At 39.0% G+C, this 23,432-nt stretch overlaps 1 protein-coding gene across 4 annotated transcripts in view; it reads left to right on the top strand.

The window, feature by feature from the left end:
- The first annotated feature begins 7,415 nt into the window (after positions 1-7,415).
- The window catches only part of DTNBP1 (dystrobrevin binding protein 1), a 67,968-nt gene continuing 51,951 nt past the window's right edge, over positions 7,416-23,432 (top strand). The window contains exons 1-6 of one of the 4 annotated variants that reach the window (NM_001006372.2): positions 7,416-7,510; positions 10,432-10,482; positions 11,755-11,805; positions 12,688-12,748; positions 16,309-16,441; positions 22,002-22,134. In NM_001006372.2, coding sequence (NP_001006372.1) covers positions 7,455-7,510; positions 10,432-10,482; positions 11,755-11,805; positions 12,688-12,748; positions 16,309-16,441; positions 22,002-22,134 — 485 coding nt within the window. In that variant the 5' untranslated portion in view covers positions 7,416-7,454. Of the gene's footprint in view, positions 7,741-10,431; positions 10,483-11,754; positions 11,806-12,687; positions 12,749-16,308; positions 16,442-22,001; positions 22,135-23,432 lie in introns of all 4 variants that reach the window. The other 3 variants (XM_015275875.4, XM_040683590.2, XM_040683599.2) reach the window with 3 other exon arrangements.

Below are 23,432 nucleotides of genomic sequence, written 5' to 3'. Positions count from 1 at the left end.
GAAGGTGTCAACAAAAATTGCCTTAAGCAAGAGAAGCAAACAAGGGGATAAGTTTTTTAAAAAAATTAAATTAAGTCATGGGATAATTGTCACCAGAAAGGCCAGTATGACAGATGATTATGATCTTGCTAATGGGGAAAAAAAAATCCAAAAAAACAAGAGCTGATTTAATGAAAGATGAAGTCATTGAAATCAGCAGTTAAGAACCAAATACAAACTTAGAGAACTCCTACATTAACAGGAAAGGAACAGCCATTTCATCCTGTTAGTCTCTTGTAATTCCCTTTAGAGTTCACATGGATAATGAGTGATTAAAGTCTGTGTGTATAAAACTAAAACTGTGTCCTAATTGGGTTTCACTGAGCTAATTGCCTCTGATCAATAAAGCTGACACATAATATGCTTGTCCTTCAATCATCTCACTCTGGGCCTCATTCTACTTCCCTCCAACCATGCTTCTGACATTCAGGGGAGCAAAAATTTGTCATGTTAATAGAAAATAGAAAGTAATACAGAAGGATTAAAGTAGACCAGTAAACACAGGGGAAATGGATATTTTATATGACTTATATGCCCTTGTGTTTCATGACACATCCCAACCACTTGTAGTACTTTCATTGCATTTTTGTAGTCCTCTCTGTGTGAACAGTTTCTGTTGCTTCACTTACATCAGCACAGAGAATCAGTAGAGCCTCCCAGTGCTGACACAGCATATAGCACCAGAAGAGGTTTCACTCCTGGAACACCTCTGAAAGACAAAAGCTTTGCGTAAGTTCTCTCCCCCACATCCAAACACACGTCTGTAAGTGTAGCTGTAGTCACTCTGGCATTTTCTTGGCAATGCAATGACAAGGAGAACATACAACCTTTTCCTCAGACAAACCAATTATGCCTTACAGCCTAGGGCAACATCTAATCTTATGAAATAATGACTACTCAAGTAAAATTATACACAGGAGCAACAACAACAACAACAACAACAAAATAGCAGACACAGACATAACTACTTAATGCTACTTCAAATGTTATTGTACAGCATTCAGTCATACTTAACACATCTTTTTAAATTCCTTGACAACAGGGACAAGATCTGTTATACAAGTTAAGCAGTCTACAGTGTGTCTTCTAATTAACAGGTTAAACCTGACCAATACAGACAGCCGCTGTATGTAAGACTTAAGGTCCTCCTCCCAAAGACACAATATCATGGCTTTATTTGAAATCAGTTGTTACTAAGTCAACCCCATTACATCATTTCGACAGAAGTGAGAATATAAAAGTCATTGGAAACAGCGGGAGGTCCTAAGTCTCTTGTCTGATTTTTTTTAATTTTATTTTTATTTTCTAATATCATCTGTTTTGTCTGTGGAAGTACAAGCAAAGCAGTAACAGCAGTTTTCTCTAGCCTAAGCAGGAGGAAGGATCTTAGGAAAGCAACACTGTGACTGTATCAAACTCAAGTGGCTACTACCTACTGAGACTGATGCCGTCTGTATCAGTAGAGTTTTCAAGGTGTCCTTCTGAGGCAAAATAGTCTAAGAATCGCACTTGAAATGTATCAGTGTTGTTTTGCTCATTTGAGATAAACGTACTTCCAGGAAAATGAGCACTGTCATGGCTCTATTTTGTTTTTAATATACACAACTATGCCCTCTAGTGGAACTGGCTGTTTCACTACACACTTTTTCTCAAAATCAGCACTTCATTTCAACTGTGCTCCTCGGAAGTTTTGACCTATGTTTTCTGACAGGATGCTGTTGTATTAACTTCAAAGAATTTAACTGCAGAATTTTCAAGATGCTGAGAGAAAAAAAAATAAATGTCAATAAAGTTGCCATTTTTTTTTAAGTATCCTTTCTGTTAGCCACTATATTGATAGAAGAAAATCTTGTCTGTCATCTTTCAGATAATGTCAGCAATAGTGTCACCTCAGTGGTATTGGATAGCAACAAAATAAGCGGCAGTAGTTTGAAGTCATTGCTCATCTAATCCTGTGCTACTCCCTCAATGCAGACACATAAACAAAAAAGACAGAAAACATCAGAAAAAGTAGAACATATAGTTTCAGACCCCACTTGCAAGCTCATTGGTGGAAAAACAGTCAGGGCACACCGTCTTATTCCTCAGTCTCATATCTGGCAGGCTTCAAGCAGCAGCATAGTTAACATTTGGTCTTCAGCTGTCTCACTGACAACAGCAGTGCTGAGGATGTGATGACCTTGGCTGACTACTAAAAAAGCAAATAGAGAAAAGACCAGGAATAAAGTGAAGGAAGAAAAGAGGACTTGGGGAAAGAAAAGACAGCAGACAGACCATCCTGCATTCTACATAGTTTTCAAGTTCTGTGCTGTGGTGACAGCAAAAAATCTTGTACCCAGTTTCATGATTAAATGCAGCTATGACAGAGGAATAAAAAAATATGAAGTCATCTCATTGAATCTGGGTGTATTTTAGGATAAGAGCAGCGCTGTTAAAGATAGTCACTCCTTTCAGGATGTGTTTTCCCATGACATCTACATAGTCAGGTATAGCTACTGGCTGCCTTTTTTAATCATTGTCTTAATGTGGGGTACCACACATACCAACTTCTACTCCTGACTAAGCCAGTCTTCAAAAATTCCATAGAAAAAAATGTTAAATATAAAAATAAACATATGTCTTTGTTCCTGCTGTCAGAAAGGTGGTCCACGAAAATGTTAACATTTAAAATGTGTCTTTGAAGCTCTATAAACCAAGAGATTTCCACAGCTGTTCTTTCTGTGAGAGTTGCCCTCTCAAATGTTTTGGGCATGTGGAACAGTATGTGAATGGCACTACACTATATTCATAAGCATATACCCTGACACAATTTCACTAAACAAAGTTTCCCTCTTAGTTACATGCCTTTGGCTGATGCAAAAAGTAGCCAGATGGCTCATTCAAAGCCACCTATGAAGAACAGACTTGCCTCGTCACTATGGATCCTGCTTGGTGATCACTGCACTGGAACCCTGGCTAACACCTCCAAACATGTCCTTGACCTGAGAATTGACTTTCTGGCTTGACCTCAGCTCTGCCCCATCACCTTGAGGTTTCCTGATGATATGGACTCTAGTCTGAATCTCACTACCAGCTCTGGGCCTGTCCTGTTCACCTCACTGAACCTAGGCTGAGTGATTTCCCTCAGCTTCTGTCCCTTACAGAGCAGATGGCCCTCACTGCTCCTTGAGACCTCAAACCATTTACGACTGCATGCAAAACAGTGTTAGGAGTTTTTTATGTGGGAAGAGAAACCTGGGTTCAAAGTTTGGTAAGCTACTAGGCGCAAACAATATTGTTCCTTTATCAAATAGGATCGCATTCAAAGATTTAGAGGTGAAAAAACATATATAATGTATATTTGTCATAGAATCATAGAATTATAGAATGTCTTGGGTTGAAAAGGACCACAATGATTATCTAGTTTCAACCCCCCTGCTATGTGCAGGGTCACCAACCACCAGACCACGCTGCCCAGAGCCACATCCAGCCTGGCCTTGAATGCCTCCAGGGATGGGGCATCCACGGCCTCCTTGGGCAACCTGTTACAGTGCATCACCACCCTCTGAGTGAAAAAATTCCTCCTAACATCTAACCTAAACCTTCCCTGTCTCAGTTTAAAACCATTCCCACTTGTCCTATCACTCTCCACCCTTTTAAACAGCAGTTGTACCTCTATCCTTCACAGTGCAACTGTTTAAAATGACAGTCAGACTTACTAAGCTAGTTACATAAAATGTAAGTAAGTTACACAAAATGCTGGCCTTTTTGGAGTGTACATCAGAGGGACTTCATGTTCTTCAGGGAGACAAAGCAAGGGACCAGGAAGGCCTGGGAAAACGTGGAAAAGGCAGAACTAGGGCTGACTTGAGTCTGCTTAAGCTGTTACAAGAATGCAGCCTTTCTTGTGCCTCTAAGGGCTGCTAATCTAGAAAAGAGTCCTCAATTCCCACTTGGGTTATCTAGTCAAATGCATTTCTTTGCTTTTAGCTTTACATATTTGTTGCTACCCACTTACATCATGGTTCTTCACATATATGCAAAGCACAGAAAGCTTATACTTTTGTTGTAGAAACCAGTATAGATATGCAGAATACTTACACAAGGTTTTATCTGTATCAGTACCAGGAAAGCAAGAGACTAAACCAGCAAAATCATGTTCAAATGCAGGTCTTAGTATCAAATAATCACCTGTGAAATAATTACTAAACTAACAGAACAGTTCTTTGATATTAAAAAGTTATTTAGGATGAATTTTATCTGCATAAAGCTTGATCCAAAACAATTTCATGCAGAATTGTGTTGAAAGTTATGCATTTTTTTTTCAGAAGCTTGCATTGCTGTCCAGAAGAGGAAAGGAAAGGAAAGGAAAGGAAAGGAAAGGAAAGGAAAGGAAAGGAAAGGAAAGGAAAGGAAAGGAAAGGAAAGGAAAGGAAAGGAAAGGAAAGGAAAGGAAAGGAAAGGAAAGGAAAGGAAAGGAAAGGAAAGGAAAGGAAAGGAAAGGAAAGGAAAGGAAAGGAAAGGAAAGGAAAGGAAAGGAAAGGAAAGGAAAGGAAAGGAAAGGAAAGGAAAGGAAAGGAAAGGAAAGGAAAGGAAAAGAAAAAAAAATGAAAAACCCATGTTGGATCAAGCTAATGAAGAGCTGTCATGACACATGAACACAATTTTTGAAATTCAGTGCTCTTGTACGCTAATTAATTAGTATTATTAAGTAATCTCATGTAGGGCTCAGAATGAAGCCATGAAATTCCATCCCATGTAATGATGATGGAAATGCTAGAGCTCCTCACTTTCTGGATTAAATGGAGAATGTTCTAAACATACAATATGAGTAAGAAGTTTAGAATATGACTACAAGGAAAAATAAAGGAACTGGACTTACTCAATCTTTAAAGAAAAAAAAAATAGAATTTAAGTTAAGCATGGGACCTGATAACTTTAAAGAGGCTGCAGGCTCGCAGGCACTCCTTTGTTTTACGTTCCTAAGAACTTGTTAAACAAAACTTTACATAGGACACAATTTACTGCCCTTGAACATAGCATCTGCTTTTACAAGTCTCCTCTGTTCTTGCACTTCTAGGATTACTGTGGCTGTTAGCACTAAGTTGACACATTTCTTTTCCCAAATTTTAGGCAGCAATGGCAATGAAATTGCACTAGGACAGCAGTTTCTACATAGCCTCTTTTTAACAGAAAAGAAGCATAGGAGTCTAGAAATACTTACTCACTATGAATTACAAGAGCAACAGCCATTAAAAAATTCACATCAAAACTGAAAATATACAACACTGAAGAAATTCAAGTGTTTTCTCAAAGGAAAGGTGAAAATTAAGGATTTAAATCCCTGCTTCCTGAAAACTTACATTCCTATAATTTCTGTATTACCTAAGGCCAGATCTCTGAGCTTCTGCCAGCATTCGTAATTCCTGTCTGTGAATACATCAAACTTGCTGATTCAAGTCCTTCTCCTCTTAGTCTTAAGACTGAACTATCCAGGGAAGGAGGAAGTCCACACTTTTGAATGTAGTTGGCCTAAGTAAAATGAAAATAGTGTATAAATGTCATACGCTTTGCTACAGATCTTCATATGCCGTCTGCCATGAAAGCAATCTTAGCGACCTCAAGATGAGCTACACAAATGCCAGTGCTTGTAATGACTAACCCAGTCATCCTTCTCTTAGCAGACATTTAGCTCTTAGCTTGTATTAAGGCCACAGAGAAATGCTGCTTTTTAACAAGCCACTTCAGAAACAATCTAAAGACCTCATTCCTCTAACAGCACACAAGTGGAAGATGAAAGGGATTATGGCATCAATTTTCCAGTTGATTGAATGTACCTAGAACCATTATAACCTATACAGTATCTAATGACACACACAACAGTCCCTCTCTGCCTAAGTTCTTCCTGTAAGAAATTACTTCAGTGCTCTCCACTGTCCGAAAATTTCCGAACTTTTAACCAAAATTGAATTGGTTAACAAATACAATGTTTTTCACTTGAAAATCTCAGTCAATTTTATTCTTAAAAATAGATCTCAATTCAATGAAAATTTAAGAATCAAAACATTCATCTAAGTCCCGTGTCTTCTAATACTAGCTGAAAACATACATGGTGGGAGACCACCTTCATATTACTGTCAGTAGCTCTGAAATGATCTGAGTCCTCCTAAGCTGTCTTTGGACTCATTACACCACTGGAAACAGCTGTTATTTGAATGTATAATATTGAGAAGCTTAAGGAAAGTGTTTAATTGTGTTATTTACTATTTGTAATAACTAAAGGCCTATGCTTTTGTGTGCATGTGTGCTGGGGAGGGGGAGGAGGGTCTCTCACTCTTCTTAAGAACCACTAACACCTATTTAAAGTATCACAGAATTGCAGGGGTTGGAAGGGACCTCTGAAGACCATCAAGTCCAACATCCCTGCTAAAGCAAGTTCCTTACAACAGGTCACACAGGAAAGTGTTCAGGAACTCTGAATATCTCTAGAGAGAGAGCCTTCATCACCTCTCTGGGCAGCCTGTTCCAGTGCTCTGTCACCCTCACTGTAAAGTTCTTCCTCATGATTGTTGGAACTTCCTGTGCTGCAGTTATTGCCTGTTGCTCCTTGTCCTGCTGCTGGGCACCACTGAAAAGAGTTTGGCCCCATCCACTTGACTGTCACCCATCAGATATTTATAAGCATTGATCACAGCCTCTCTCAATCTCCTCTTCTCCAGGCTGAACAGACCCAGGTATCTCAGCCTTTCCTCATAACGGAGATGCTCCAGGCACCCAGTCGTATTTGTGGCTAGCTGCTGGACTCTCCCTAGAAGTTCCCTGCCTTGAAGTGGGGAGCCCAGAGCTGGACACAGCAGTCCAAATGCGGCCTCACCAGGGCAGAATGAAAGGATCATCTCCCTGGACCTTCTGGACATGTCAGTTTTAATGCACCCCAGGATACCATCGGCCTTCTGGGCCACCAGGGCACGCTGCTGGCTCATGGCCAAGCTGTCATCCACCAGGACACCCAGGAGCCTCTGGGAGACCCAAGAATTTCAATTTCCACGCTCTGAAGACTTTGTTACAGAGGAGGATTCCCTGAGATCACACCTATCACAGCGTCATTGATGACGGTGACGTTACGGTGAGGGGCTGGAAATACTCGGGCGCTGACTGCGTATTTTACAAAACCTCGAGCTGCAGCTAAACGCTCCCCAAAGATCTTCCCTTGAGTGGGCAGGGATCGACCCGGGCGGCGGCGCACCCCTGCCATGAGGATTCCCTCGGTCCGCCCCGCACCTCCCCCATGTCAACAGGCAGAGGGCCGGGCTTCCGCTAGGGGCGGGCCGGCAGAGAGGCGTCGCGGGCTGTGGGAGGGGGCTGAGGGGAGCTCCGCCTCGTCTCGCCGCCAGCCCGCCCCGCTTCGGCTGCCGCCGCGGTAGGAGGCCGGGACGATGCTGGAGACGCTGCGGGAGAGGCTGTTGAGCGTCCAGCAGGACTTCACGTCGGGGTGGGTCGCGCCGCCTGAGCCGTGGGGGCGGCGGTGTGGCAGGGGACCGCTAGTGAGAGCCGAGCAGGGCTGGGGGGGGAGAGCAGGTGACCGGGTGCTGAGCGGGGGAGCGGGAGGGAGGAAGAGGAGGAGGAGAGCGCGGAGGCGGGGCCGCGGCCTTCCCTCCTCCAGCAAGGGCAAGGGGCCGGGGCTGCGGTGCCTTCCGCTCGCTGCCTGCTGCTGGCGGGCCGGTGAGCCCCAGGGCGGGCCGGGCAGGTGCCGGGAAGTGAGGGGAAGGGGCTCCGAGGGGCAGGGAAGGCAGCGGCGGACCGAGGGGAGGGGGAGGAGAGGAAGAGACCGCTGTTTGCACAGAGAGGGTGAAGATATGCCTGGGATCGATGGACGCGTCTGAATGTTTTATGAGGCGGCTGACCTCCGGGTCAGAATTAACGTAATTGTGCTCTGGCAGCTGAAAAGCTTCTCTTTTTCTTGAAAGACGAGAGTTGCTGTCACGTGAGGGAAAGGAGCGCAGGATGAGTGGAAGCAGTATGTGTTACAAAGTACAAGGATACTGTCCCTGTGTTTCCTCAGCAGCTTCTTTTAGGGTAAACACCGTGTTGTGGTTTAATCTGAAAGCATCCAAAAGCTGCACACCCCACACCCCCCATTTCTTTTGGAAATGGTGTCATTCACATGATGGAACAGGGCAGCAGGAAGGTCAGGATCTGATGGTCGTTTAATTTTGGCATCTGTTACTGCAGAGAGTCAGTATGTTTTCGTGTGGTCTCTAATTTACCTCCTTCCATGTACTGCCTTGTTTTGTTCTGCTTTGGGAGCAGCTCTTATCATTTCCATCTCTGTGTTTCGGGAGCTCCGTTAATAATCCCTCTCAGGGTGACCCTTTTTTAACTACTTTTCAGTACATCTTTGTTGCCATCATGGTTTGATGCACCAGTCGTGCATCACGGAGCCCTGGTAGCCAAAGGTTGTGGGGAACGTTGGTCTTTCTCCCATATTGCCACCAGAATGTGAATTGTCTTGCTTTGCCCTCCCCCCATTTCCCTTGCTAGACAGCGCAATCTCAAAGCCATCATGTTTTGAGTTACTCTCTACCCCTCAGAAGTAGCAGTAAAAGTGACTGACTTGTTAACTGTACATGAATGCTTGCAAAGTGGAGCAGTTGAATCTTCTGTACCAATGGGAGAAAACAACTTTTCCAGGGCTTCTGAGGAGAATATCTGTTCCGAAGGAATAAGGGAGTGCTTATTTACAGCTGAAAAAGACCAAATCTGGGGTCATGTAGCTTGCAGAAGGAGCACTTTGAAACTGTTAGCCAACATACAAAATAAAAAAAGAGTTCTCGGATGTGTCTCCTGCCTATGTCTGTGTCTCCCATGAGTGAGGTGTCTAGATGTTGACCCATTTATCTGCAAGCTATCTTTCACAGGAGAAGAAAAAAAAAAAGGCAAGCTGTCTTTGTGCTCAGGCAGCAATTTGTATGCTTCTGTCAGATTGAGTGCTGTGGTTCACACTGCCTGTACTTTGTACAGAGAGCATTGCTGAAAGGAAGGCAATGTTATGAAGCCTGGTGATGCATCCTTTAACCTTTCCTTCTGACTGCATGGCACGTATCCTAATAGAAGAGCTGGCAATTGTGACCCAGCATTTTGTTCAATCCCTGCATGCAGCGGAGTGCTGCCTTTCCAGGCAGAGGTGCATGCTAGGGAATGTGATTGGAGAGAAGGGCAAATTGCAGTGCCTTCTGGATCAGTGTTCCTCAGAGTGCTGTGATTGTTGCTACTTGGTTGATTGTTATGAGCAGCTCTCACACAGAGCAGAGACCTGCCTTGATGTGTCTTCTTTTAGATAGTCAATCAGTTCGTAGAAGGTGGTGAAGACTGTGGGAGTGGTTGAATTTATTCTAGATGCAGACAAGTTATCTTTGCATTAGGGGTGTTGCTCAGGCACTGGGTAACTCAGGATTACATACCGCTGTGTAGTGCCTAGAGCAGATCCTTGGAGCTCATGGGTCACTTTCATTTTGCTCTTATCTGTATCCTTTATTTCTTCCAATTTCTTGTTCCAATCAGCTGGGATGCCAAGGGACATCCATCATCTTGGTGGGCAGAGAACAAGCAGGAGGTTTTTGTTCCACACTCTCTTATGACAGCCTAGCAAGCACATACAGGTTGACTGAAAAATAAATGAATAAAAATAAAAGTGGCAAAAAGCTGTGTGGTGGTAGTGGAGGGCTTTGTTTTATTTGTTATTTGTTTGTTGGTATTTTTTTATTTATTAGGGCAGAAAGGGGGGGGAATGTTTGTTCTTTATTTCTTTTTTTTTTTCTTGGTTTTGTTTTGTTTTTAAGAAATTTGATTTTAAAGAAGCAGGATACCAGTCAGTTTGAAACTGGGCATAGGTGAAACAAGCCTAACTTTTGCTTAGTTAGCAGTGCACCGTGGCAGTGCTGCTGGAGATTCTGGTAGCTGGCAGATAAAAAGTACTCATACTAGTCTTCTGTTGGCATACTTATGGCAAGTGGGTGCAAATACTTCTATATGATTGTCATGCTTGTCCTTGGCATGTGTGCATTTTTATAGGAGGTATTCTTCAGCATGGTTTGGCTATTCATATGCAGTTCTTTCATGCTTGTCTGCTAAGGGAAGTAGTATCCAGAGCTGAATGACTTGAATATATTGCTCCTGAGAAACTTCTTTGTCCCCAGTTACTCAATGCATTTGTAGAAGAATCTTACTGTTTAGAATCAGTGTAGGTGGAAATAATTATGTATAACAGTCTCTGCAGAATCAAGTGAAATTTGATTCATTCCTGAAATAAGCTGATATAAAATCAAATGTAATAGATTGGAATTAACATGTTATGTGTTCAGACAAGTTGTTCCCTGTTGGAAATGTCTAATACTTATGTGTTTTGATTTATAGGTTGAAGACTTTGGGCGATAAATCAAGAGAAGCAAAAAAAAGTAGACAGAGGTACTTATGTGCACCTTAATGTATAGCATTAATCCTGGATGTTATTATTAAAGAAAAATATAAAATGGGCTCTTCTAGCCCAATTACAAAAATATTTATATTGAATTTTGCGGAATATTATTTTAGTAACAGCAAATGTTCTCATTTTGATTATATACTTGGCTTAATAGAACTTTGATTGATATGCTTAAATAATTTTTGATTGTAACACTCTGCAAAAGGTTCAGATTACAGTACACAGAGATGTAATTTTCTACGGTCTCTGTGAATTTCATGTACTGAAATTGTAATTTTTTTAGTGTAAAAACAAAAATGAACCATTTATTGTACAAAATATATGTAGAACGTGAACACAGAAAGTGTAAGTACCATCTCTATTGCAAGAACCTTTAATAGTCACCGTTGGTTTTTATCCTCTGCACTTTAGTATATTGTTTCGACCTATGTAAACTATAGGGGAAGACTACCTAATAGAGGTTTTCAAGTTGCAGGAGAACAGAGCTCTGAGCAAGCTGGTCTGAAGCCATTGCTGGCCTTGCATTGAGCAGGAGATTTAACCAGAGACTTACTGGTGAGGTCTGTTTTCACCTCACTGAATCTGATTTTTCCCTTGATACAAGGGAAGAAAAAGATTTTATCTGTGGTATTTGTGTTCTCCATTCAAATTGTTTGGATGACAGTGCAAAATTACCTATTCTGATTATCTTCCAAGAGATTAATCTTGGATGACATCAAGATCTTCACGTAATACATCCTTAAAAGTGCTGCTGTATTAATTTTCTTTACCGATGCTATGTTACCTTCATGTTTCAGGCTGTTAGCAATGAGTGCATCAAATAAGAAATCAATAGCACATTAGACTGCCAAACATTTTTTAGCTCATTATTTACTGTCTTTACTGAGGATAATAAGAACTTGATAGTCTTATTTTTAGAATGTTTCTGTCCACTGTTATAACTTAAAACAGTGTTCATCCTGCAAACTTGTTAATTATACAAGAAATAGTCTCATATGAGTTCTTTTCAAAACAAATAGTCAAGAACAGTTAAGAATGAACTACCATAAAATAATGGGGAAAGACCAGCCTTGGAATATTCTTTAACATATGCTGTGTAATGCACTTAAAACATGAATATTTGCTAGTGTTCACTTTCACATTTTGTCAATTCATGTGCTTAGCATATCTCTCGAATACACATATGTGTCTATGCCTACATAGTGTATAACAGCCTTCTATTAAATAATGTTTGTACATTTACATTTTCCTTATAGAACTGCTCAGTGTTCACCAGAGTTTTCTGCTGGACTCGAATTACTGAGCAGGTATGAGCTTCTATTTCTTTCTTAGTATTATTTCCTGTTGTTTCATAACTGACTAGGCGAAGAAAATGAGAAGAAAATGAATGTGTTCATGTTGCTGTTAGTTTTCTTGATCTTCTGCAATGAGTAGAGCAGGGTTAATTAGCAAATAATAAATATATTTAAAGCTTGCACAGTTCTTAAGTACTGTACTTTTGCTGAATTAGGTGCAGCGTTAGGAAAAGCAGCATTTGAAAGATAGCTTCAGATCTGATGCATGAGGAGGAAGGATAGCAACAGTGAGGCCCAGCCTGTGGTTTAAATTTGATGTCTTACAATTTTCTTACATTTGATGATTTACTTCTGTTATAATGGAATTAAAGACAATATGCTTGTCGTTGCCATGAAAATAAAGTGTTTTCCATGTGTATTTCATCACATCCTTTCTGAGTAACGAAAACTATCTGCATTATAAATATCCTTTCTGCTTGTGTCTTCAAAAACCTGCCTGTCTCCTCTTTTTTGGGGAAAGAGGGACAAATTATTAGTCTCGTTTGCTTGTTTGTTTCATTTTTTTAATAGAACTGGGCTCCAAATATTGTTTAAACCTGTAGTCCATAGCTTCGTAAGTAAGTCTGGGTTCATTTAGATCTTATTATGTGCTAGCAGTTACAAAACAAAACAAGAACAACAAAAAAAAACCCACGCAGATTAATTCCTTTTTGAAAGGAATTGCTTCTTACTGTGTATTTCTTTGTGGTATTTACTGTTCTAAGACAATTTGACAGCTTTCAAAGCTATTTCTGTAATCCCTGTAAGTACAAGCACACCTGCACCCATAAATCCTCTTCATTTATAAAGAGGATATAGCTGGGGATAAAAAAAAGTCATTTATCTTCTCTTCAGGTATGAAGATGCTTGGGCTGCCCTTCATAAAGGAGCCAAAGATTGTGCAAAAGCTGGAGAGGTAAGAAAACAGAAATGCTACTACTAAGATACTTAAGTGTGTACATAATTTTAAACTAAATTCTTTAGTTCCAGAGCATTAGGTTGTTTCTAGCCAGCAGCTGAGCACCTCCACAGCACTGCTCAGTCCCCTGTCAGTGGGACAGGGAGAGAACGGAATGGACAAAAGTGGATGGTTCAAAATGAAGACAGTTAAACAACTGAAGGAGAAAGGAAAAAAGAAGTAATGCAAGAGCAGTCACTCACATCCTTCCATAAGCAGGCTAATGCCCAGCCAGTTTCAAAGCAGCAGCTACTTTGGGAGAGCAGCATTATTTCACTGTGGTTTTAAAAACAAGTTTGACAAGCAATTAATGGATGGATTACAGCGTCCAGTTCTTGGTTTTGAAAGCTTTTTGAGATTGTTGCTACTCAGCAACAATTAGTGTTCCAGATGTATTCAACACAGGTATTGTAAAAATAGAAATCCTCTGTGATCAGGTTTCTTACAGGGTATAATCTAGTAAGAATTTTCTGAAGCTCCCTCCAGTTTGCTTTCTGGTTTTGCTGTTGTTATTGCAAGCTTTGAGTGTAACTTCCTAGTGCTACTAAAGTATTTTTGAGCTGATACATTGACACCAAGAATACCTTGAGTTTTCCCTTCTCTGTTCAAACAGTTAGAATCACTACTTGCGCTTGAGCAACAAATATTAATTTAATTTACTTAATCTTGGGAGATATTAGGTTAGAGAAGGATACTGAGCAATACTACTTTGTTGAAGTGTGGCAAGAAAGTGATGATATAAATAAGACACATCCAGATGTTCAGATAGCCAGTTTTTGCACTCTTCTGCTGATACCTGAAATGTTTTGAGTTATCTGGGAATATTTGAGTCCGTTTAAGGCATCTACAATAAATGGTAATGTAAACAATGTAATGTAAATTATAATGTAATTCAAGCAATAAATAATGTGATTTGATACAGACAGCTGCAAAAATGATGTTGCATATTACCACTGCATAGCTCATTGGAAGCACTGACAGGGCTGGGAAGTACAGAATATGTTTGGTGTTGAGGCATGGCTGTGGTTATTGGGGGATAATGCTGTTGCTGTAACACTGCTGCTCCTCCTGGTGGGCAGGAAATGGCAAGATTTAACTTGTCTGGCTGAAAAGATTCAGGAAGTGTCTGTGCCTGCTTCTGACTTCTCTCCTGGAAGTGCAGCAATGTGCTCTGTAGTTTATTTGTGGCAAAAAGAGAAAGGCAGCTACAGTAAGTGTTACCTATGCACTGATGTGGTCCCCACCAGACCTCTCATTACAAACCCTGCTTAAGGGGCAGACAGTGTCAGCTGTGTGGTGTGATGCAGAGCAGGACCGAGCTGTGTGGTTCTCTGTCCCAGTTGCAACCTTCACTTTACGTCCTTCCTGATTCTTCTGGTTTCTGTCGGAGCTTTCTCTGTGTCTGCTTCCAATATATAAAATCTCTCACTGCTTAAAGTATTTGAAAAGCTCTACTTGGGGTAAGAAAGATATTATCTTCTTTCCCTTGCTTTAACAGTATGCCCACCTTTTCTACCAGTTCCTAGGGATGAATTTCTCTGCCACGTTTATGTGGTTTACTACTCACTGTTATTGTTAGGAGATCCCTTAAATAGGTTTCATACAATTCTGCAGTACTTGCAAATTCCAAAAACATTGTGAGTTTCCATGTATATAAAACCAGCATAATCTTAATCTTTCATGTTATGACTGCTGGGAAAAAATTAAAATGAAGAGCTTCTGAAAAGACTAGAAAATTTTCTATGAAGTTTGGATATCTAATTTTGAGAGAATCTAAAATACACTTTTATGAAAGTAGAAAATACAGATTTCAGTAACATCAGAATTGTCTAAGCACGTGGGATTGATTCTAATGTGTCAGGCCTGAAGGTCCACTTGTCCAGTAGCCTGTTTCTGGTAGTGGCCAATTGCAAATAAATCAGACAGCTCTCTTGAAAAGAGAAAGGGACATGAAACTTTCAAGGTTTAATTGCTGCCTGCAGTCTTACCATATTAAATTATAGATGCTAATTTACACTTCCATCTACAAAATTACTTGAAAAATACTGCTTTTAGATTCTTGTAATCTTAGTTACGTGTAATTATCTCTGGTGCTTGTGCCATCTTATTTATACAAAATTCACCTTTTTTATTTGATTAATTTCATGTTTAATTGATATGAATTCCTTATTTCACTCTCAAAAATTGATCTGGCTTTATTTAAATAAGGATGTTAGTCTTCTGAAACGTGTGATTACTCACTGAGCTTTGGAATAATGTTTCAAGCCTTGTCTGGTGAAACAGGGTGTCTTTTTGACAGGCTGGGTAGTTGGAAATATTTGGAAACAGAAGTCATCATTCTTCTGAAGATATTTGTCTGAAGTGCATAGAATTATATTACAATTATTTAAGAACTTCCTTTGCCCATTTCTCAGACTTTTTCAGTTTCTGCAACTAAATCCTATGGAAACTGAAGCATTCAGATGGCAGATTCACCCAAGGGCTGCACTTCTATGCAAGAGGAAGAATAAGTAATGGAACTAAGACCAGGGAAGCTATAATTGAATAATCTCAAGCGTCATGTATACGGGAAACATTTGTTACCTAAGGTCTCTTGATTTTGCTGTGTTTTGTAGAATCTGACCTATATTTATTTTTTAAAAACAACACTTTTAAACAGCGTATCCTCCTCTGTAACTTTTATTGTGTAATAATACACTTTTATTATACAGAAAAAGTTACAGAGAATCAAACAAGAGCAACAGAAGTTGTAGAAGTGTATTCAGAAAGATTTATAACTTGTGCAATTAAGTTTATCACAAAATCAGAAGAGGAAGACTGATGCAAAGGTACATTTTTAAAAAAACACCGTTCTTTTCATCTCATATTCTTAAGCATTTAGAATGTGCAGAATTGCTCTTCTGTTGTTTAAGATGGGCAGCTGCCTTCTCAATGGATTTTGATATTATGAAGATAAATGTAGTGTGTCACAGACTTGTAATTGCTAAGAATGAAACTTGTTCTGAAACAGAAGCTGCTTCTAAACCAAACGTTCTGTTTTCTGGGATGATAGTAGGTGAGAAAATGGGGAAAAGTTGTATTGACTTGTAAGTTTCACCCACTGGTTAAATTGACATGACCTAACAATATTCGACGAAGTTATCAATTTAGGTAAGCCTTAAAATACAGCTCTGCAATGTTATTACTGCGTACTGATGCAACTCTGATGTCACAGTTTCAGATGTATGCTGTTTGCAGTTGATAAAATTTCATAAAATGTGTTCTCTATTAATTAGTATATTGATTAAAAAAAAAACTTTTTATCTTGTTTCAGTCAATGCATTTTGGTATAAATATTTCACACTTTGGAGGACTTTCTTAAGCATGTTGAATATCTACCTGAGAAATATATAAGTTGTAGTAAAATTTTTGTACTGACTTGATGCTTGCAGAAGCATGAATTTCAAAAAAAATTGGTCAAGGTGCTCATAAACAGGTATGTAAACTTGCAAGTAACACCAGGAACCTGTTTGTTTCAGCTGGTGGACAGTGAAGTTGTAATGCTTTCTGCACACTGGGAGAAGAAAAGGAACAGTCTGGTGGAACTACAGGATCAACTCCAACAAATACCTGGATTTTTAGCAGATCTGGAATGCCTTACAGCAAGTCTAGGTAAGGTTTTATAGACATAACAAGCATTCAAGTCAGTACAGAGGCTTAGACAGAAGTTCAAATGTGGTGAGCTTCATAATAAAATTTAACTTTGCTCCCAAAACCCATTGTTTTTATAAGGTAGTTGTTCTTTCACTGGTTTTGTAAAGGAGCAAAATTTCACAGAATCACAGAATGGCCTGGGTTGGAAGGGACCTCAAGGATCATGAATCTCCAACCCCCCTGCTAGGCAGGGCCACCAACCTCCCCATTTACTAGACCAGGTTGCCCATGGCCCCATCCGACCTGGCCTTGAACAACTCCAGGGACGGGGCATCCACAACCTCTCTGGGCAGTCCATTCCAGCACCTCACCACTCTCCTGGTAAAGAACTTCCCCCTAACATCCAACCTAAATCTTCCCTCTTTCAACTTAAAACCGTTCCCCCTTGTCCTGCTGTTATCTACCCTTTCAAAGAGTTTACTCCCTTCCTGTTTATAGGCTCAACAGGAAAATTTGTCCTGTTTGCTCTCAACATTGTGTGTGTCGTAATATGGGGGGAAAAGGTTGTATGGCAACTGCATGTCTTGATATGAACAGTTGAAAATGATTACTATTGCAGTCTTAAATTCTGAATGATATATAAATAATGTCAATGCTTCTGTGTGTAGTCACTTTTTTTTGTATGAGTCTTTGTCATTTAATTTATTGATTTGTTTTAAATGATCATTTGTTTTGTAGTACTTCTTTGACTAGTAAGAATTGTATTTATTTTTGAAGCAAAGAATGTATTTCATTTTTTATTACAATTATCTTGTACCACATGATTTCATAGGGCTTTATTATGTGCAGTAGCCATGTAATATTGGCTTTTTGAAAATCTCTCTTGTTTTCTAAGGAAATATCAACTTGCATACTCATTTAAATAATAAATTTAATATCATCATGCATAAAGTGATACAGCCTACTGGTAGGCCAAGGATAAACAATATAATAAAACCTAATGGAAATTTCTTTATAAAAATAAAGATTTCTTCATAACTGCAAATGCCATAAATTCTAAGGAATTCGAGTTACCTTTCCAATCTTAATGTTACAGTTTTATGAACCAGCATTAATTGCACCCTGACTATAAAATCAGCTGGAGGAGTCTCAATGTCTTAAGAAAATTTTTTTATTTTACTTAATTAGTAGGTATGGAAGTATTAAGGAGTCTGCTCTGGGAAGCTAATTTTGATATACACTACTAAGGTCATGGAATCTGAGCCACATCTTCTAGCCTCACTTCACATGTCAGATGTCACATAATTTACCTAAATTTGTTCTTCCTGACCACTATGAATTTTTTTTGAGTGTTATTTTTTTCTGATATTTTTATGGAGTCTATCTGAAGAGAAAAGTATAATTTGTATCGAATTCAACATCTGCAGTTCTGAAAGTGATTTACCAGAACTTTGCTGTGATATTCTGCTTACTGTTTGTATTCTCATGTAAGTTTGAGATGCAGCTTATATTTAGAAAAAGCAGGTATTCGCTTCCGAGAGGTGGCTAATACTGTCTTAAAAAAAATAACAACAATAATAAAAGAAATAGAATGATTAGCTGCTCTTTCCTGGTTTGTGCCTCAAAGTTGTACTTTGGCTAATCATTTCAGGAAAGTGTAGTAGTTCTGTGTTGTGACATACTGTGCCTCTGATAAATCTGTTAATACTTTCATTTTGAGACTAGATAGGGAACCCTGGCTGCTTTTGGTCAAATAAATTTCAGATAAAGGAAACTAGCCTGTTTTGTGACCTATGTAAAATCAGTCTAAGTCATGTACAGTTTACAGCTTTTTCTGTGTATAACAAGACATGTTTATTAGCACTTTATTTACAAAGCCCATTAACTTTGGTACTCATTATCAGCCAGTCTTCCATTAAAAAGTCTTATAAATGTACTGTATATAATCTTGTGGCTGTTGTTGAAATCCTTGAAGAAAAACAATACTCTCTTGTAAAAGCAAAAAGGGCGGTTGTCCTTCCAAAGTCCAGCATCTGAATCATTATTTAAGCCAATTTTTATTTGAGATGCTGTAGAAAATATCTGCATGCCGAATTCTGGCATACTTTTCTTAATATAAAGTACGCCTCATGTTTTATCAGAGGCATTTGTTCTAACGTCTATTTTGATTTCAGCAAACCAATGTAACCAAACGTTGATTCAAATCCAATTTTCAATTTTTTTTCTTTTTTTTAACCAAACATCTTAATGTTAAGCATCAAATTGATACTGATTTCAGAAGGCCTGGTCATGAACATAAGTCACAGACCAAATGAAGGTTGAAAATATTTAGATTGGCAAGAGTGGGAAGAAAATAAAGACTGATATACAGTAGCAGAGATAAAAGCTGCTGCTTCCTAATCTTTGAGATTTCTTTCTGTCGTTGAGTTCTAGGTAAGTATCTTAATACCTTAATGGCAGTTAAGCAAAGAAGACTGTGTAAATTGATGAAGAATAATTTAATCTAATGTATGTTAATGTTTGAGCAGAAGACTTTTCTAAAAAACTAGAACTAGGTAAACTTGTAATCTAGATTTGTAGTAACGTTGTTGAACATGTGATTGCATGAGAAATACAGGCCAAACTAAAGCAGTTGGATAGATGTGACCTCAAGTACAAGTCTATTTTTTCAGGTAAATACTGTATTTCTGCCAAATGTAGTATATTGACATATAGGAAAATTCTTAAATTAAGAGTAAAGTGAGTGTTTTTTCTCCTGCATAGCATTGTTTCAGGGTGCAATGATGATTGGTGCCTAATGACCAGTTGTGGGATTTCTTGAAGTATGAGCTGCCTGTCAGAAGGCGGGTGGAAATCCTTGGAGCTAAATATCCTGCATACAGAGGGTTTCTGTACCTATGGTGTTCTGAGTTTTAAAATGTCATGACTCTGATCTGTCCGTATAAGCTTATTTAAGCTTAATTTCTTTTCTCTTGTTTCTGTTTAAATTGCACCCCTAAGTTAAATAAATAAATAAATAATGGTGGTTTGTCTGTCCTGCCTGGAGCCTATCTTGATACACACAGATTTCAGCTTTTTGAATTGAAATTTTGAACAGGAAAAACACAGTGGTCGTGGAAGTATTCTTTAGAAGATAAGCTGGCTTTGTGGGGCAGGCTCGTTCTAGTTGCCACTGCAAACAATAAACTGGAAGCAGGGAGTTTTTAAATTTGTTATTTTTGCTAAATACCTTCTTAAAAGTATGAGCTTATTCATCTGTGCATGTAGATGAGAACAGATCAAACCTTCATGGCTTAAACTTTATTAGATTAAATTAAATACACAGCTTTGCTTGAAACTTCTTTTTAGTGCACAGTGCTTGTGTTCTCATTTGGGAAGAAGAGATGTCAGTTCACAACCACAGCTAGTGCTATGCAATTGCTTTGGGAACACTGCTTGTGAAAAGCAAGTAAGTTGCCTTTCATTTCGGGAAGAAGAGGTCTGTAATCCGTGTTGCAGCAAAGCAAGCTTGTTGTCTTCTGGAGAGTTCTGAAGTCGTTCCAGTTATTCAGGTGCACTCTATTTTCTACTGTTCCCACTAGAGGCTGCTCAAATGCCAGTGCTAGGAATTAACTGGCCTCTAGAATTCACTTTTCATCGTTGTATTTCGCTGTTCTTTGTAGTTGTCTTTTAGTATTGTGGATTTTGCAAAATTACTAAGTGAGCAATCATTCTAAAAGACAAGTTAGCATGATTTAAACATTTGTTTTTTAATACACTAGAAAGGTCCGTATTTTAAGCAAACGGGACAACCAATTATAATTATGGTTGTCTGGTATTATGCTTTGAATAAATGCTGGATTTTGTGAGAGAGGAAGATGAGTATGATAAACAATGCATGTTCTGCATAGTAATCTAACTAGACTGCATAGTCTAACTGGAACATTTTTTTTCCTCAGACTTGTTTCCACATGAATAGTTTGTAGCTTTCTTTCAAATGATCTTTGCTGATTACATGAATCATTTTTCCTTTTCTGAGTGCCCCGGGGCATTGCCTTACTTTCTTGTTAGCAGTAAAAGAAATCTTTGAAAGTGACTGAAGCTGCACATAAGAATATGCATGCTTGTGAATTTGTTTATGGAGTCTTTTAACCCTGCTGTTCTAGGGGGACTGCTGTTATAGCAATCTCTAATTGTAATAGACAAACAAGTTGAAATTTTGTATGTTTCAAGTTGGGCTCCAAGTAACACTGTCCAAACTGTATTTGGGAATTTGACAGAAATGTCTTCAGGAGGAGCACAGCCATTTGCCAAAACTAGAATTGCTTTAGGTTTTCTGCTATTTCATTTCATCATCTGTATAGATCTTTGCATTGACAATCAAGTTTCAGATTAGTACATCTAACTCTAAACTGCAAAATTCCATCTTTAGCAAATTGTCTTGTGACAGGACATGGGGAAATGGTTTCAAACTGAACGAGTGGAGATCAATAAGGGTAGTGAAGCACTGGAACGGGTTGCCCAGAAGGGTGGTGGATGCCCTGTCTCTAGAGACACTCAAGGTTGGGCTGAATGGGGCTCTGAGCAACCTGATGGAGCAGTAGATGTCCCTGTTCATTGCAAGATGGCCTTTAACGGTCCCTTCCAGCTCACAATCAATCCTATGATTCTGTAATCTACTCTTTGCTTGCTAGTTTGTTTATAAACATGTAAACATAATTTATACTTCTTCACTCTGGTATAGGAGAAATCGTGGCAAAAATGTGGATAATAATCTTGCATTCACAGAGCTCCATCCTGGAATGATTAGTTCATTACAGTTTTGGAAAATTAGTTTTTCCACTTTGGGATCCCGATGAGGGACATGGAACTCAGTATTTAGTCACCCATAAGGGGAGCGATTTTTGATGTAAGATTCACATAGGATAATTCAGGCCAGAAGGTACTTAAGGAGATCTAAATTTCTGCTCAGAACAAGGTGAGCTATGAGATAAGATTTCTCAGGGCTTTTCATAGGCATGATCTCTTTATCCACAATGTCCAGAGCCTAAACTTAAAAAAAGATTGAAATGTTTTCTGAGCATATGTGGGATAGAGGTTTGCCCATCAATCTATCTTTATTGGTTACTTTTTTGAGCCTGTGGTTTAGGTTATCACAAGGTCATGTTAGAGTTAAAATTCTCACATTATGTTTTACTTGAGTTGAATAATTAAGATCAGTACTGGTCTTGTTCAGTACATCTTCCTTCCTCAGACTGGCATGATACAGGAAGGGGTAAACTGACAGTGTGCTTGACTAGCAAAATTAAGCTACAGATTCTGGCTGCTTCTTTTCACCAAGTACAGACCACAGGTCTGTGGTGTGTTGGGGCAAATATAGCAAGTGATTCAGCATCTCACTGCAAAGAGAACCACAGCTAGATCTCACTTAAAACGGTGCTGTTGTCACTCTGTACTATGTGATATGAGATGTTTATCTTTCTGAGCCATTTACGTATGTGTAGTTATTACAGTGTTAACTCTATGAATTCCCATTTCTGTTTGGGTGGGTTGTGCATCTATTGATACAGTTCGGTGCTCATATAAGTATTTCATGTAGCCCGTCTAGAGGCAAACTTTGAAGAAATGGAGACTCACCTATTGTGTCTTGAGGACCTATGTGAACAGTGTGAATTGGAAAGATACAAATGTGTGCAGACGTTACAGCTGGAAAATTACAAGAAAACAAAAAGGTAAATAAAGCAATTGCTATAAATATAGAATAACATAAAGTATAACCTTCTTGTGACTTTTTTTTCTTGTATACAGTACAATCCCTTTAGTTTTATCAAAGAAACTATAATCTTTGACAGGAAGTTTCGAGTTTGTAATAGATTCATTGAGTTTTGCTCTGACACTTGGTGATGAACCGAGGGTATGTATTTGGAAAATTATTGCTACATTATTGTTAAGATGAAGTTGTGTATATTATCCTCTGAAAACAGTCAGAGTAAGGGATATTGTGAGCTACTATGAGCTCTGATAAATTGTTGATTGTTTTAAACTGTTGCCCTGATGTTTATGTTTTTTTTTTCCCATTGTAACCTTCGAAGTTCGTAACTTTTCCTCTGGCATCTTTTCAGTTCTATCATATCCTACAAGTATTTTCCACTCCATGTGATAGTTATTACTCATCTGTCATTCCAATTCATGCAGAGACATGGCGTTACTACTAAGAATTCAAGTCCAACTTGAACAGCATGTGTGAAAAGTCAACCACAAAACCTCTGATGCTTATATTTCATGTTTTTGTAAAAGATAACATAGCAAGAGATAAACGTTAGGAGCTTAATAAATTTGCTTTCTTGGCTTTGTCATTGAAAGTGCCAAAAAGAACGTTATTGAAGTAGGTGAAAAGAAAAGTAATATTAATTCTGTGACATAGATGAGGAAATGAGGAGTTAAATTGGAGACATGTGTCAAAGATTATCTTTGATGGACCTGTGTGGGTAGATGGAGTTGCAGACATTGACATAGGGATAACTGGGTTGCTTGATCTGAGCAGCCTGTTCTCCTGTTAGGTAGGGGAAGCAACCTGGCACCCTCCCCAGTACTTGTTATTGTGGAAGAAAGTTTGACCTGTGTAGTATGGTTGGAACAACTAGTTTGGTTTGTGGTCCTGATTACAATGTACTCATCAAAGTCAGGGCTCTGTCAATTGGTCAGCCCTAATAACTTTTTCCCCCATTGATCTTGATCTTGCTACATCTCTGCTCAAATTTCTGCTGCTACTATCTATGTAATTTTGTTATGTGGTTACCCTTTGAATCGCTCGCATTCAAGTTCTGTGTCCCAGAAACTCGCCATTGCCTTCAGTTATCTATGAAGTTTGGCTATTTTTTGTGCAATTCCCCTTTAGCTACCTGTGAAATCCAACTGCACCTCATGGTCTGTCACATCCAGCAGATTCTCGTGCCGCAGTCCTTCAGCTTTTCAGCCCTATTCAGGTAGCTGAACCTCAGAACCTCATCAGTGGTCTTGTGATTTTCCT

This window comes from Gallus gallus, chromosome 2 (genome assembly GCF_016699485.2).
Source record: "Gallus gallus isolate bGalGal1 chromosome 2, bGalGal1.mat.broiler.GRCg7b, whole genome shotgun sequence".
In the NCBI taxonomy this organism is placed as follows: domain Eukaryota; kingdom Metazoa; phylum Chordata; class Aves; order Galliformes; family Phasianidae; genus Gallus; species Gallus gallus.
The sequence above is the reverse complement of the archived record's forward strand: the minus strand, read 5'-3'. Positions and strand labels throughout refer to the sequence as shown.